General features: G+C 34.5%; 1 protein-coding gene across 3 annotated transcripts in view; it reads right to left on the reverse strand.

Annotated features, from left to right (window-relative positions):
* Window positions 1-598: 598 nt before the first annotated feature.
* FAM184A (family with sequence similarity 184 member A) overlaps window positions 599-15231 on the reverse strand; it is a gene marked incomplete at both ends in the record, with an annotated part of 116731 nt that continues 102098 nt past the window's right edge. The window contains 6 exons of one of the 3 annotated variants that reach the window (XM_079716230.1): window positions 599-680; window positions 2267-2469; window positions 4969-5073; window positions 7018-7135; window positions 13433-13579; window positions 14023-14207. In XM_079716230.1, the coding sequence (XP_079572356.1) occupies window positions 599-680; window positions 2267-2469; window positions 4969-5073; window positions 7018-7135; window positions 13433-13579; window positions 14023-14207 (840 nt within the window). The remainder of the gene's footprint in view (window positions 681-2266; window positions 2470-4968; window positions 5074-7017; window positions 7136-13432; window positions 13580-14022; window positions 14208-15231) is intronic. The other 2 variants (XM_079716231.1, XM_079716232.1) reach the window with 2 other exon arrangements.

Raw genomic sequence — 15231 nt, forward strand, 5'->3', positions numbered from 1 at the left:
AGCATAGATGCTGTACTAGAAATCCTAGGTCCTCAACTATCAGAATAATTTTAAAAAACAATATAAATAAGTTGGCAGTATTTTATATACTTGAAAGTCCATAATTTCCACGTGTTTTCATTCTAGCCTTGTAAACTTAGAGAAGAGAACACAGTTACAGTTATACACGGAAATGAAACAGATTAACAGGTTATATTTCCCTCTCCTGATTTTGTTATTGAAGTAATTGGATATTTTATGATTATTTTGTAGTAAAACTTCTTCTGGCAAGTCTTACCTGGAATTAAAAAGTATTTAAAAGTTAAAACAAACTTACTAGCAAAAAAGAAACAGTTTGTTCTAACAAAATTTATTATGCAGTAATTACAAAGATTAAAGACTCTCCCATCTCAAATAAAAATAACTGTTATAATTACACACATAATACAGTACCTTATAGAGTGATTCCAATAAATATCACAGGAAATACAGGGCATTTTCAATTGGAGAGACAAATACTTTCACCGTGTCTGACACAGGAAACCCTGTTCACATAACGATCTGCATAAGGTCATGCTTTTAGTAACAGTCCGCCTAGAACTGTGCCAAAGCAATTCTTTCAGAATGTGAAGTACCGGGCAAACCACTCCTGGCGCTGGGGATCTGGAGAAGCCACCGGGGAAGCTTCACTCTGAGGAGGACTGAATTCATAAAAAGAGAGACATGTAACCCAGCATTAAGCTGTTTTGCAAAATGAAGGGAAAAGCACATAAAACATCAGTGCAGATGACCACAACTGGTTCCCTATGTTAGGAGATGCATTTTAAAGATCTGCTACTTCCTCTACACTGGACTGTGTTCTCCACTCCATGAGAGTGCAGCAGCAGCTCAGATGAAGTCCGTGAAGGAGGAGCCACATTACAACAATTACAAGAAACAAAAAAATCAAACAGTTGAGTAAAGTCAGGTGACCTTCTTGGAATAAAAAAGTTCAGGAGGAACTGTAGGAAATAAGAGAGAACCAGGTAACATTCTTCTTGTCCAGCACCTTTTCTCTTTTAGTTAATTAAAAAAAACTTTTAGAATCTGACACAAGCATTTCTTACAGATGTGTCCTTAACTATAACTAAATTAAGTAATTAAACCATTGTATAATATTTTTATATATGTATGTTTATATTAAACTTTCATAATTCCATAAGCAGATACTCTAGGGGAAAGGAGTACATTAAAATGCCAATTTCCCCTCCATCTTCAAAGTTATATAATTTATACTTATCTTAACTCTAACTAAAGATTCTTTGGGCTAGTTAAGAAAATAAAAGAATCCCTACCGTCTTTGGGGGAAATTACAAGGCACGCAACAATGTGTAATGGAAACTCCAGTAGTCATGTTCCTTGAGCCCATGCACATGCATCTTACTGATACCTGAACATACCCATGCACAAGGGAAAATAAGCAACACAAAATATTTAGCAGGAGACACATTCAAAGGTGTATTTGACTATTTTTCATTCTTGCTATTTTTTTCTATTTAAAATAATGTCATTAACTAGTCATTAATCACTTAGCCTAGAAAAAAAAAGTAGTCTACCTGTATGATTATTACTAGTGACACTGAGACTTAGTAAGAATAAATCAAAAAATAAATTTTAAAATAGCACAAGATCAGTAATAGTAAGGTAAGCACAAAATGACAGCACTTTCTGACTAATTATTTAATGGATAAACAATTGGATTTCATTCTAATTTTACTTGTTAATACATTTATTCAAGGACTCTGAGATAAAACTGGAATAATAATTATAAATTTTTTTTTCTATATTTCCTACTTCTATCATTAAGTTCCCAGAGCTTATATATTTTTTATTTTGGCAATAAGTGCATATATATTTATAAATAAGCAAGAGAAAAATAAACAGATAAGAAACAAAAGCCACTTAATAAATAAAAAAATCTTGAATTTCTGTAATAAGGGGGATGGATTATTAATGAAAAACTGGTGATAATTCTAAAAATGAAGCACCAGTCCATAAATATTAAAATTCTAAGCATATGAATTACATTAGTACCTCTTGAAGCATTTAGAAAATTGACAATAGAAAAAAATCTCTTTAACAGAGTTAAAAAGGAGTTCTCTAGAGAGGTGGTGAATATATTTTGAAAATATTTCACAGTAAAATTTCTTTTCCTAGGCTGTTCTTAAAGTAGTAGATTTCTGCAATGTAAGAAAGTAAATTTCTCAAGTTAAAAAAGAAAAGAAATCACTGGTGAGACGGGGCTCACCTCAAAAATGTCTTGGGCTCTTTGGGTGGCACTGGCTGTGGAAGTGGTTTGCTGCTGTTGAACTCAATATCGTGGACTGGAGAATTAGGAATGGGATCCAGGCGGTTAGGATGTCCATTGCCCACTCCACCAGATTCCAGAGCACTTAGATTGGGAACACTCACAAACCTGTTTGTTGGTGATTTATTGTTCTTCTTCTTTTGCTGTATTAAAAATAATACATGTGAGGACAGTCCCTGCATAAGGACGAATGAGAAAATAGGAACAATAGAAGATACAAATTTGGCATGGGAAAATTTTGGAAGCTGGATGTGAAGATGAACCAGTGTTACCCAAAGTGTGGTCTGGGGATCCTTGGAGGTGCTCTTTATCTACATGGAATCCTCACAGACAGACATGCTGCTAGGACAGAAAGATTGAGGAAGAAATGTTTAGGAATGGTTCATGGGGAGGAGAGGAGGGGGTGGAAAGAAGGCCAAGGGATAAAGAATACTGGGAGGAAAAGGGAAAGGGGGAAACAGTACATCTCACGGATACCATGAGGTCAAATGGGTTTAGGCTAAAATTAGGAGAAGGTGAAAAGTTAACAATGTTAAGAGAGAGGTCTGTGAACTTTAGCCATCTGTCAAAGGGAGGCAGTTCTTGCCTGGAAAATAAAAGGAATGAGAAAATGCTTGGCAAAGTAGATTGAATCAAGTCTCACATTTCTACCTAAGACTTAGAGCTGACCTAGAGAAATAATTTGGTTTTAAATTCACTGCACCATCTCTCTGAAGAGGGAAGATGAAATCTGTATACTTAAGTCTCAATTGCCAATTAATTGGTAGTATTACCATTAGCTCACAATCTTTGAAAAAAATTTAAAGGTTATAAAACAAAACCGATCAATGTTTATCTTTTAATTGGTCTTTAAAATTGATGGATGAAAAGAGCAATACAATTTCAGATTATTAAAATCTATCAGCTTTCAAATCATTAACTTTAGTCTCTATTCATCTGTAGATTCAATGAACATCATCTTGCTTTATGTAATAAAAATTAACATAAATGTGTGCTAATTTATGAAATAATTTTTGCAAAATGATTCCAGAGTTTGGAAAAAAATGCAATTAATAGACAAGATGGTCCTTTTCCTTTACTTATAATGATCTCAACTATCTAGACATTGTCCTTTGTCATTTTCTGTGAATCACAAAGTCTCTGAAAGGAAGCCTATTTTATCATAACTGCAAAAAGAAAGGAAGAACAATATCTTCTTCAGAATTATTTGTGAAAATTGAGTCCCTATTAGGAGTCAGAATTTACAAAGATGTATCTTTAGCATTTTCTTGTTCTAGTCATGAGAGGGCATAATTAAACCTACTTAAGGTTTCTATTTTAAGAAATCAAAAGTATCATTGGTAAAGTTCTACAGTAATGGTTTTGTGGCTAAAAATGTAATTCCAATAAAATAGGTAAAAAGGAAATATTTCTAATCTTGTTTCAACAAGTCTCATAACCTAGCTTTTTAATTAAAAGCTTATTTCACCCTAAATAATGCATTTAAAAACTGAAACTAACTATATTCATTCATTCACCAATTATTTTTTTGAGAGGCCTTTATGTGCCAGGCACTGTTTTGGACTCCGGAGATACAGCTATAGGTTTCCTGACTTTAGTCATTCCATTTTGCAAATCATTCAAGTCATTCTGTTTTAATAAACATTTAAGTTTAAAGTTTGGAGCACTTTAAGTTGTGAAGAAAGGATAGATTCCATCTTCTTAATAGAGAAGTTTTATGAGCTTTGAAAGCAGAAATTTTTCTGGCTAAGGGCCTAAGAGAAATTAGATATGATGTGCAAATTAATTAAATCTGAATCCAAAACATAGCTTTAGCATGGGCATTTTTATTTCTACTACTGATTTCTGCTAAAAGATATGTAATCCCTATAAAGCCCATATACATAATTATTTATTCTTTATTACTTGCTTTATTCACTAGAATAATTTGTAGTAGCTTATAGAAAACATGATGAAATTTTGCAACTGAACAAATATTTACTGAGTACCCACTATACCTATAGCACTACGATGGGAGTCAGAGGAAGCTCGGGTACAAAGATGTATAAGACTTAGCCATGTCCATTTCATTTATCTGCAAGGCTCTTCTATCTGTCCTAAGACAGCAACAAAATGTAAGAATAGGTCATATTCAATTTTAATTGTCAAGAAAGGTGATTAAGACTGTGAGAAGTAAGGCCCTTCTCTGAAGATTAGTGGGCAACAAAATACATGTCCAACCCAAGGCCCATTAAGATGGCAGGCCTTAAGTCAGGGAGAGCTGTTGGGTATACGGGGCTTGAAGTACTTTTCAAGACCCCATAGAGGACAGCGAACACAAAGGAAATGACAAGAAGTTATCCTGAGGACAAGTGAGTTTTCTTTTTTTTTAAGAGATATAAAAAAACAAAATGGTATAACCAAGTTTTATAATATTAATAAAATACTATTTTAAGGAATATGAATTCTCAACAAATAAATGAATATTATTAGCATCTCATTTGAAAATGAGTATATAAAGAATTCATAGATTTTAGTCCTAGATTATTAAATTTAAGAAAACATTTTTTGGAAGCTTTATCTTCTGCTGCTCTACATATTTTATAAAAATTTTAATCAAGTTTTAAACCATATTCCTATTTTACAATGCTTACAGCACATACCTTAGTCAGTGGATTAATAACACCAACAGTAGGACTTGAGTTAAACACTTTGTTGAAGTTAGTTTCTCGGTTGACTAATTCCAGCTGATAAAATTTATTATCCTCCTATGCAAAAGAATTACAAACATTTTCTATTGAATATTTAAAAACTTAATTGTATAAATGCCATTTCATTCAAAATTTAATATAAAACCTGAATGAAAATTTATATACCTTATTCAAAGATTTCTAGACCTGACTGTCAGGTCTAGAAATCTTAGAAATCTTAAAGTCTGCTGGTGGGTGAGTTTTCAACACATTTCAAACCCTGTGCTCCGGGATTCTTCTCTACCCTTTCATACCTTTTCCCTCCAAGGCTAGAGCTCAATGTTTTATTTGGCCCATCTCTTTTCCAGAGGGCTGACTGTGCATTTTGAGCAGGCTTAACCTGCATTCATGGAGCTGCTCTGTGCATGGCTGAGTTGTTTCCAGACATGAAGATGGCACTATGGTATATCATTATTCTTGAGTACTGGAAAAGTATTTGATCTTGCCTAATCTCCTCTGTGAGACATCAAAGTATTACAGCAATGGTAACCACAGAACAGAGAAAAAGTGAATGGCCCATGCAGAGATAAACCCTTTGCCTTTGGCTTCACCAACAGGTGCTAATTGAACAACCAGACTGTAGGAAGTAAACACATAAGTGAATGGATCACTGTGTGTGTGAAAGGCAGGGTTGTGTGCTCTAGGAGAACTAGATTTTCAACCCCCTCCTAGTTACCACTGACCATCATTAATCTCAGCCCATGTGCCTCAAAGTCCACAGACTTAGGGTGTAGTGAAAAGAGTGTAGACCATTCCCTGGCTAGAATTGGAAAATCAACAGCTATTTCTACCACAGATGAAACATAGTAATACATTTGCTAATTTCATATGTAGAATATAAGGTAATTTTTCATGAATCTACTGTTGTCAGATAGAGACAGAGCAAGCTATGATGCCTGTGCTCATGTTCACAAAGCTTGGAAAATTGGGTGGTTATTGGGATGAAGTAGCACATATTCTGTCTTTCCAATGCCTGCTCCTGGGCTCCATCTATGAACCCCAACCAACTACCTGTTGATTTTTGGCAGGAACTTCTAGTCCCATACAACAGGATGGCTTTCCTAAATGCTAAGAGAAATATGTTAAGGAAAAAGGACTTCAGAAATAAATACTCTTAGGCTCTCTTTGAATGCTAATGTCCAAAGTTTTCATGAAGAGATCAATGAGTAAACAGAATGATTAGCATTCTATTTCTAGTTTTACTCTTATTTTTATTTGTTAGTGGCAGTAAAAAGCAATATTTTAATTATTGATCAGGTCATATAATTTTAGAAGACTCTGAAATGTTTTATGAATTTTAAAACATCTGTTTTTTTTTTATCATTGAGGAATAATGACTTTAATGAAGGCAGTGTATTTATTGTTAAATCTGTATTTTCTTCCCTGATGGACTTCTCAGAGCCGCTAACATCTCAGTGTGCACTGAGACTCTCAAGACAGCCTGTAGCTTTTCTTAGGCTAGAACCCTAAGAAAATAGAATCCTTTTTCCATGAAGTATGTCTTTGGATCAGGTTTTAGTGGGACACACTTTAGGAAGTTAACAGGACTAACTGGAAGTGTGCAATGCAGGCTTGTGCGTGTATGTGTTGACCGTTCTTTCCCATCCAATTCTAATTCTACATGTACAATACACACACACACTTCAATAGTAATATTAACTGTACCCTGGCAATAACATATTATTAAACATTCAATATGTATTGAAAGTATTTCTTTTAAAAAATTACTGAAAAAAGACACAATCTCCTTACCATAATACCAAATTTAAAATTACTTTGTATTTCTTATCCTCATTCATAAACATTTTAATAAACGTTCAATCACAATACATATATTTTGTACTTTCAACTTTTGTTTAGCATTACTTAAAAATATTTTCTCATGTTTTCCCAATCAACAGTCTACAGATTACTAACATGGTTATACCACAACCCCCTACCCCCCAAACCAAAACAACTTACCATTAGTTTCTTTATAACCTGATCTCTTTCTGTAAGCATGGCTTTTAATTCTCCAATCATCTGTAAATCTTCTGGTTTTGATTCTCTCATTAGATATTTTTCTTCCATCTCTTCTAGTCTAAAAACAAGAAAACCTTTCATTGATATGATGCAGACATTCTTTTGCAATGCCTATATTTTTCAAATTGGTTCAGTTGAACACACAAAAATTTAAAATCAAACTTTTTCCTTTAAAACTTGTAAGCATAATGACATGATTGCCTCAAGAGGTAGTGTTATGAAAGGCTCTCCAAGTGTAGATGATGTTATTAAAGGCTTTGCAGATTACTTTTGGAAGAATTCACTCATTTTTAAGTCATTTAAGTGTATATGGGAATGAGGTGAGTTATGCTCTGTAGAAGAAATAATATACTGAGTAATACTAACCTAGCAATGCAGGCTTGATGCTGGAAATGTAGGCTTACTATTAGGAGAACTTACCACATATACGATATTGTGTGATGACAAAGTTTGTTAACATATATAAAAAGGACAGAAGATACAGAGGAAAAGGGTACAAAGGACACACACATATGACATCATTCTTTCCTGGTTTATGGGAAATGCAGTTTACAAATTCTGCATATCAGTTAACATACTGAATATATAAACTGGAAAAAAAAACCCAGTTCATCGGATAAAAGAAGAATCGTATTTCCTTCTAGGCCTGTTCTGCCCTGAATGAAATGAGAAGGTAATAGAACTAAATGCCACTGAAGACTCTAGAATAGAGGCCATTTTTTATGAGCAGAGGTGCCATGGACCCTGCAGAGTCTAAGAACATAGCACAGGGCAGAATGAAGAGGATGCAAATGGAAACTGCTAGTGTAGTTTGAAAAAAAGCACTCTTAATTTTAGAAAATTCAAATAATTAGAAAAATTTTAAAACTTGTTTTCAAAATATGAAGAATAAACTAAGCTCAACAAAATTATGGTTAATGAAGATTCACAGAAAAATTTATTCAGTCAACAAATATTGAATAACTTCTAGATGATCTATTCTAGGTATCAGTGATCCACTCCCACCCTCCAGTTCCACAGGGGTACCAGAATCTGTGCATTTTAGTACTTTTAGTAAATTCCACTAACTCAGCTCAACCCAAAGACTTGGAGATAACATTTTTGGCTCCCTACCCAGCCCCATGGCTAAAGTTCTAATCTGGGAAGTAGGGAGGTATGAGGGAGAGGAAGTGTGGGGTTAGGGAGTGACTGTCTCAGGATCAGTTGGGACTTCGTCAGTTCAGTGTGAGGCTAGTTTCACTATCTTCACTTTTGTTCTTCTGTGACAATTCACTGAGCTCATATAAAGTAACCTTGCATTTTATCATGATGTGGCATTATATGGGCAAAGGTTTATGTTTTATGGGCAACGGTTTTGAAAAGCTTGAGAAATGTGGATAAAGGCATTTGCGTTTCATACCAGAGTAGCCACAAGATGTCACTGGAGTACGTTATCAGTAAAAACAAGGTACAAGATTTTTGAACTGTTTCCTGCGGCTGAACAAAAATACTTGGTAGTAAATGGTCACTAAAAAACTCAATTTAAAGCCTTATTTAAAACTATTATGTCTTAGAATAATTCTGAATGTTGTTTTTAAGTATGGAAAATTCAGAAAGCATCTTCTTGGGGTGTAAATAAATACATGTACTTCATTTGTAAAGTTAAAAAAAAAAACAATAAGTATTATGTCTTTTTGTTCCAGTACAATGAGAAGTTAAGGTAAAGTGAGTCTAAAATAGTCAGTTACTATCCCTGAACCACCTTTTTTGCATAATAAAGGTCTCTGAACTTAAATTCCAGTGTATGTTTTTGTTTAGTTTCAACATTCTTTAACCACAAAATTATTATCAGTTAATCTTCTCCACAAAATACCTTTACAACACCAAAAAATTTTTTAAAAGATACCTGGATAGTAAAGGGGAAAAAAAAATTGATTAAACTGAAGAAACATCCATATAAACACAAATGGGAAAGCATTAAAGGAGAGAACAAGTAATATGATGTAGATTTAACCTGCAAACATATTCCAAGAATTATTAGTCTTTCAAAATCCTGATGGGGGAAGCACACTTCGTCCTCTTCTGATGCCCATTCACGCCAACACCGGGCAGTCAACATTTTCCCTTTCAGTTGCCCCACGCAACTCTCTAAGCCAGCTGCTTCCCAAAGACTAGGTGTGAACGACTAGTGATATAGGAAACAGTTTAGTTTGTTCTCCTTTAATCTTTCTGACCACGAGGAGAAAGTCTGTTTGGTTCTGTGTATCTTGACTGGTCTTCATAGCATATATGCTTATTACGCTGTTTCACAGCACTCAGGCAGGCCTCAAGCATCAGTGCTAGCCAGGATCTAATAACACTGTTGTATTTTCACAGAAGTCACATTTATATAGTTATGGCTTAACTTCTATTTAGAAAAATGGATGAAATTTTTCAGTAGTGATAATGGTTTTACTGCAGAGTTAAAACATTAACAGGAAAAGTTGATTAAGTTAAAACAAGTCAATTAAAAATATTAAGAAAATAGTATCATAGGTAGCCAGAAATGACCAAATTCCCAAAGGCTGTATAGGAAGGATTAAAGCCTGGGAAACACTGCCTTGAGGGAACCACACAAGTACATACAGACTTTTACTCAAAATATAGATTCCCCTTAGAAGTAATACAAAGAGAGAACAGACAGAAGTAGAACATATAAAATTACTAATTAGGGTCACTGCTGGATTCTCCCCAGGCACGCACGCCCTGATTTTTTTTTTTTTGGCTCTGAGAATATATAGGTCAGTGTCTATGGCTCATGGATAACACAAACCAAAAATATGAATGCATAAAAAGCTGTATAAAAAAGTTTCCCAGTTGATAGTCCTTCCACACTTTTAAAATAAATAATTGACCCCAAAAAATCAGTAAGTTGAGATTTTAGAGCCAAACAACAGTATTATTAGTCACTAATGACTAATTTCTAAAATATGACTAAATTCTAAAATAGTCATATCTATTTTAGAATTTTAATTGTATAAGATGAAAGAACTCTATTATACTGTCTCCTACAGCCTTAAGGAAAGGAAATATAGTAATTCAAGCAGCTTAACGTCAAACTTCTCTTTCCCATAAATTACAGGCACAGATTCAGACTTGTGACAATAGAACGACTTCGTCCTTACCTCACAAGATTATGAAAATAAGCTGTATGGCAACTTAAAAATCAAATAACAACAAGAAAAAACTATTAGGGTATTATAGATTAAAAAAACTCAAACAACTTTTAAGGAATAAGTAATTCTGGTGTGGTGGAGAGCTTCTTCTTAATCAGGTATTACTGACCTACTTAAAGTCCAAGTACAGAAACTCAAATGTTTCCCCCAAGAAGAAATTACCTTTTGGCTTCAGTATAGTGAGAAGTTAAGGTAAAATAACCCTAAACAATAATAATCTCTGAACCAAACTACCTTTTTTGCATAATAAAGACCTGCCATAACTCCAAGTTCTGTGTATATTTACAATTTAGCTTAAACAAAGTTCTTTAAAACAGCCCATTCTCATTTGTTTCTAAAACAAAACCACGACATATTTCTTAGATGCAATGTTTTTACTAAGATACTATACCACTCAAGAAAATAAAACAATTTCTATAGCATATCTGAAAACCTAAGTAGACTTTAATACCCAGCACTAGAGAAGAGGATTTCTAGTAATAATTCCGTAAGAGACACAGAACTCTTACCACCATTTCAACGACGTTTAGAGGGTACAGTCCCTCCTTTAAACTTCTGTCCCCATTTCATTTCCCTGGAGTCCAACAAGGTTTGGGGCAGGGACAGAAGCAAGAAATGTCCAGCTGCTCCAGAGGCCCCTCCGCTGCAGGCTTCAAGTGCAGGCTGACCCGTGCTCCTCCAGTGCCTCCACCATACCCACCGCCAAGAACCCACAGGGCTTTGCTGATTTTGAAGTTTTAAAGTCAGCATGCAGTTGATGAGGAACTTCAGTAGGGTACCCTTAGTTCTCTGAAACAGGCTGAGAATAGTTCAAAAGTTGTTCTCCCCAGTTCCTTAAACTGGAATGGACCCTCCCTGCTTGCCATCTGTTTAAATCCAAACCATTCAGCAGATCCCAGCAGGCTGCATCTGAGGATATGCGCCAGAAATATCCACCTGTCTAAAACTGTGCTTTTCAATATGGAGGCCACTAGCCCATGTGTGGCTATTTACATTTAAATTAATTAAAATTAAATGAAGTTAAAAATTCAGTTCCTTGGTTGCACCAGCCACTGTTCAAGTGCTCAACAGCCTTTGTGGCTAGCAGCTACTATACCGGACAGAGCAGATATAGCACATTTTTGTTATTACAGAAAAATCTACTAGACATTGCTAGCCTAAATACAGTTGTATATGTGTTTGTTTTTAACTAAATGAGTAGATACCTAAAACTAGAGGTTAATTACATAATGAGAGCAGATGAAGAAAGAAATATGATTGGTTAGCATAGACCTAGTTGAAGTAGAAAACAAATGGTAGATCTAGAAAAACAGATAAAATATTTGATTTATGAATAACACTAATCCTTTGATTAAAACTGAATATTAAAATACTAAATTATTTTCTATCTACTAAAAGTTCATAATGCGCAAAACCATAAAAAACGGAATAAAGTAAAAACAAAGATATAACCCTTACTCTTTGTAACGTAACATTCCTAAGGAGACCGGACACACGGACAGACAGAGGTTATTCTTTCTGTGAGCATGTTTTCTCAGAGTATGAAGAGGGGGATACCAGGATTTTAGCCTCTGCATGATAAACAACACTGTGGTCACTGGGGTTCATTGTAACTCATCTCTGCAAAATGCCTGAGATTATGAGCTTTTCGACACAGCAGGTGTGCAAGCTCTTACTGCAGCTCACAGATTTAAAAATTACCCCCAATAACTGTAAACACCCAGAATCACTGTGACTGGGGAAATGACCTCATGAGTCTCTTTACCATTTCAAGGGTAACTTTATGAAGTGGTAAATATTATAGGGAATCCTCAAAGATTTTATTTGTGAAATATTCATTGAGTGCCTACTGATGTGAAAATTCTGTATGTGTCCATTAGAAAGAACACCTCACCTCAGAGGCCTCTGAAGTAAATGGCAGTGACTGGGAGGGTCTGTTTTCTGTTTCAGCTGAAGTGAATGTGGGCATATGTGGTACAAATTTAACAAGACTTACTGTGAGGCTTAGCTGGTTAAGTGGATGAAATGCGAGATGATTTTTAGATTGGAGGAAGACAATAGGTAGGAATGACATAGAAGGTTTTTCTAGACTGTAGAGGATAACACAGGAGACTCCTAGAAGGAAACTGTGAGGGTCAGTGTGGCTGACACAAAGGTAGCAGACAGGGAATACGGGTGGCTGTGGGATGAGGCAGGAGATGGCACGCTGGAGCTAAGAGTTTAAGTTTGACTTTGACACTGAGGGTAATGGGATTAAGTCACTATTTTGACTTTATTGAAGTATATGGAGATATTTATATTTTTTTATTAAGACTTTTTAATTGATTGGAAGAGGAGAGACTGAAAGTGAATAAACCATTGCAGCAGCTTAGAGTAAATTATTTCTGAGATAACTTAAACTGGACCACAGTTTAGGCCACAGAGATGGAGTGAATGCCAGGTGCATTAGCTATAGAAGTTTATAAGTAAGTGTGTAGGAAAGAGAGGGGCTATTAAATATTTTTAAAACATAAAGCAATAATTAGAACTTTGGCTTTTAATGATATTGGAGCTACTATATATGAGTACTAACTTTGTGATGTTTTACATTTATTGATTTTTAAAATCATAAAACAATCAAATGCTTGCTGTAGGAATTCAAACAATGTGTAAGTGGAGTATATAAAATAAAAAGGAAGTTTTTGCTCTTCTCCAGCTCCAATACCTCCTAATCCAGTCCATAGATGGAATCACTACCATTACAATTTGTATTTGTTTCTTTAAGATCTTTTGATACTTTTGTAAAATATGTATTATTAGTGTATATATAGGATCATAATAACCCCATTGGTCACAATATGCTCTTTTAACTTAACACTATATAATGGGTATCTTTTGAGTTTTCACCATGGCATGATAGTTCATGATCCTGAGGGACAGTCTTTGGACAAATATTGTCCTAGTAGAACCATAGCAGTAGCAGCTGATAAAACATAATTGTTCAACTGCCTTCTTGTAATTAAAGAATATATCATATTGCAGTTACCATCTGTACAGCGCTTAAGTTTTCTTTTTAAAGTATCATTTAATTAGATTCAAAAGACTAGCTAATCTGAGGTTAGACACAGTGCTCCTCAGTTTATTCTCCACACATGAATTTTCTTTAATATAATGCGACTTACGACACTTGTAAAGCTGCATTTATTTCCTTGAGTAGCTCGTTAGTCTTATTAAAATCTGCCCGCATGATATTTTTCTCTCTGAGGTGGTCTGCTGTCATGACATCCAGCTCTTTTTCAAGCCTCTTGTTTAAATCTTGTTCATGCAACCTGTTTAATTTATTTTTAGTTAAGAAAACGTTATTCTGAAGTCGAGCTTTCAAAACTTTCTATATTCTAACAGACTTGAAATGGTTTTAGGTATAATGTACAGAAAATCAGTGGAAACAGCCTAAAGTAAAGTACTTACTTTGCTCTAATCTTCTAGCTTGTTAAAGTTGTCTCCTTTAATGCTTTTTAAAATAACATTTTTAAAAGATTTTAGTTAATTACATACAATTTCCAAGGTTAGTGAATGTATGTACATGTTTCAAAATATAAACATTTCTTCTACATCCAAATTATAACATAGTCAACAAATAAAGTAAAAAGTAGTCCTCAATATCTTACTAGAAGGCTATCTAGTCATAAAAATAGGCATGTATTGCTAAATACCATTGCAATAGTCTTTCAGGTAACACTGCAAATTCCTTCTGTGGTGACTGAAGGCATACCTCATCTGTTGGTTGGATTCACTCCTTATTCTGAGAATTTCTTTTCCCTTAAATTCCAATTCTTTGGTTAGGGCATTTATATTTTCATGAAGGTGCTGTACTTCTTTATCCAAGTCTGAGATGTGATGCTCTCTGTGCCTTACTTCGTCTTGTAGATTTGTTATTCTACACATGTGCTCCTTACTCTGAAAAATACAAATAGTTCTTAAAAGTTTTCTGCATATTTACATTCTGTGTTTAAGGGAAAGAAAATGACATGCTGGAATGTCAAACGTAAATCTGACATTGCTTCAAAAGCTGAAAAACTGCTGAAATAAGGAAACCTCGAGGCCTCCTCTATTTTCATATATCAATATATAAGAAGTGTTTATATGGATGCAGCTTAAATAGTTTCAGGGCCACAGGGGACCCAAAAGACCATATAAGCACATCTCCCTCATTTTACTGATGAAGAAACCAATACCCAAGAGATGATTTGTCCAAGGATGATCTATAATCAATGGCAGAGCTGATATTAGAATACAGGGCTCTTAAGTACTCAGTAAGTTACATGGTTTTGCAGTAAAATGCTGGTGGCATCGTCCTTTAATTTAAAAAGGACCTGCATCTATGGAGGCCATCCCAATATATACACATCCCATTGCTTAGAAGACTCTGTCTGCTTCATTCTGGTCTAGTAGTTATCCTGTCAGACAGATAAGCTCCCTTCCATTTTCCTACAAGTCACTGTTTTCTGCAAATTCTGCAGGCCTAGACATTGTCAATTTCAGCAGCAGCCTAGTTGGAGAGAACATAAGTTCCCTCCATGGTTATAAGGTGGCTCATTTAAAACTTTCTAGTAATGAAGAAAAATTTGAGCTGATCATTTAACATATTTGAAACCTGACAAAGTGAAAGTCGTAAGTAATAAACTAATAAACAGGGAATAGCCTTCATTGTACTATGACTAGAAATCCATTCATCCAGACATACATTCAGGATCACAAACTATCTAATTAAAGAAAGTACACTTGGCTAATGAGCAAAATTTAAAAAGTGTGAATAGTAGCTGTGCTAGTGATATGGAAATACATAAATTATCTTTTTTTTCCTGAGGACCTGCTACTTCGATAGCTGTGCTATCTGATATGGCTGTTTAAATTAACTGAAATTAATTAAATAAATTAGTAAAAATTAATTAAAAATTCAGGTCCTTGGTCACACTAGACA

The sequence above is a fragment of the Hyperoodon ampullatus genome, assembly GCF_949752795.1.
Source record: "Hyperoodon ampullatus genome assembly, chromosome: 12".
Classification (NCBI taxonomy): Eukaryota; Metazoa; Chordata; class Mammalia; order Artiodactyla; family Ziphiidae; genus Hyperoodon; species Hyperoodon ampullatus.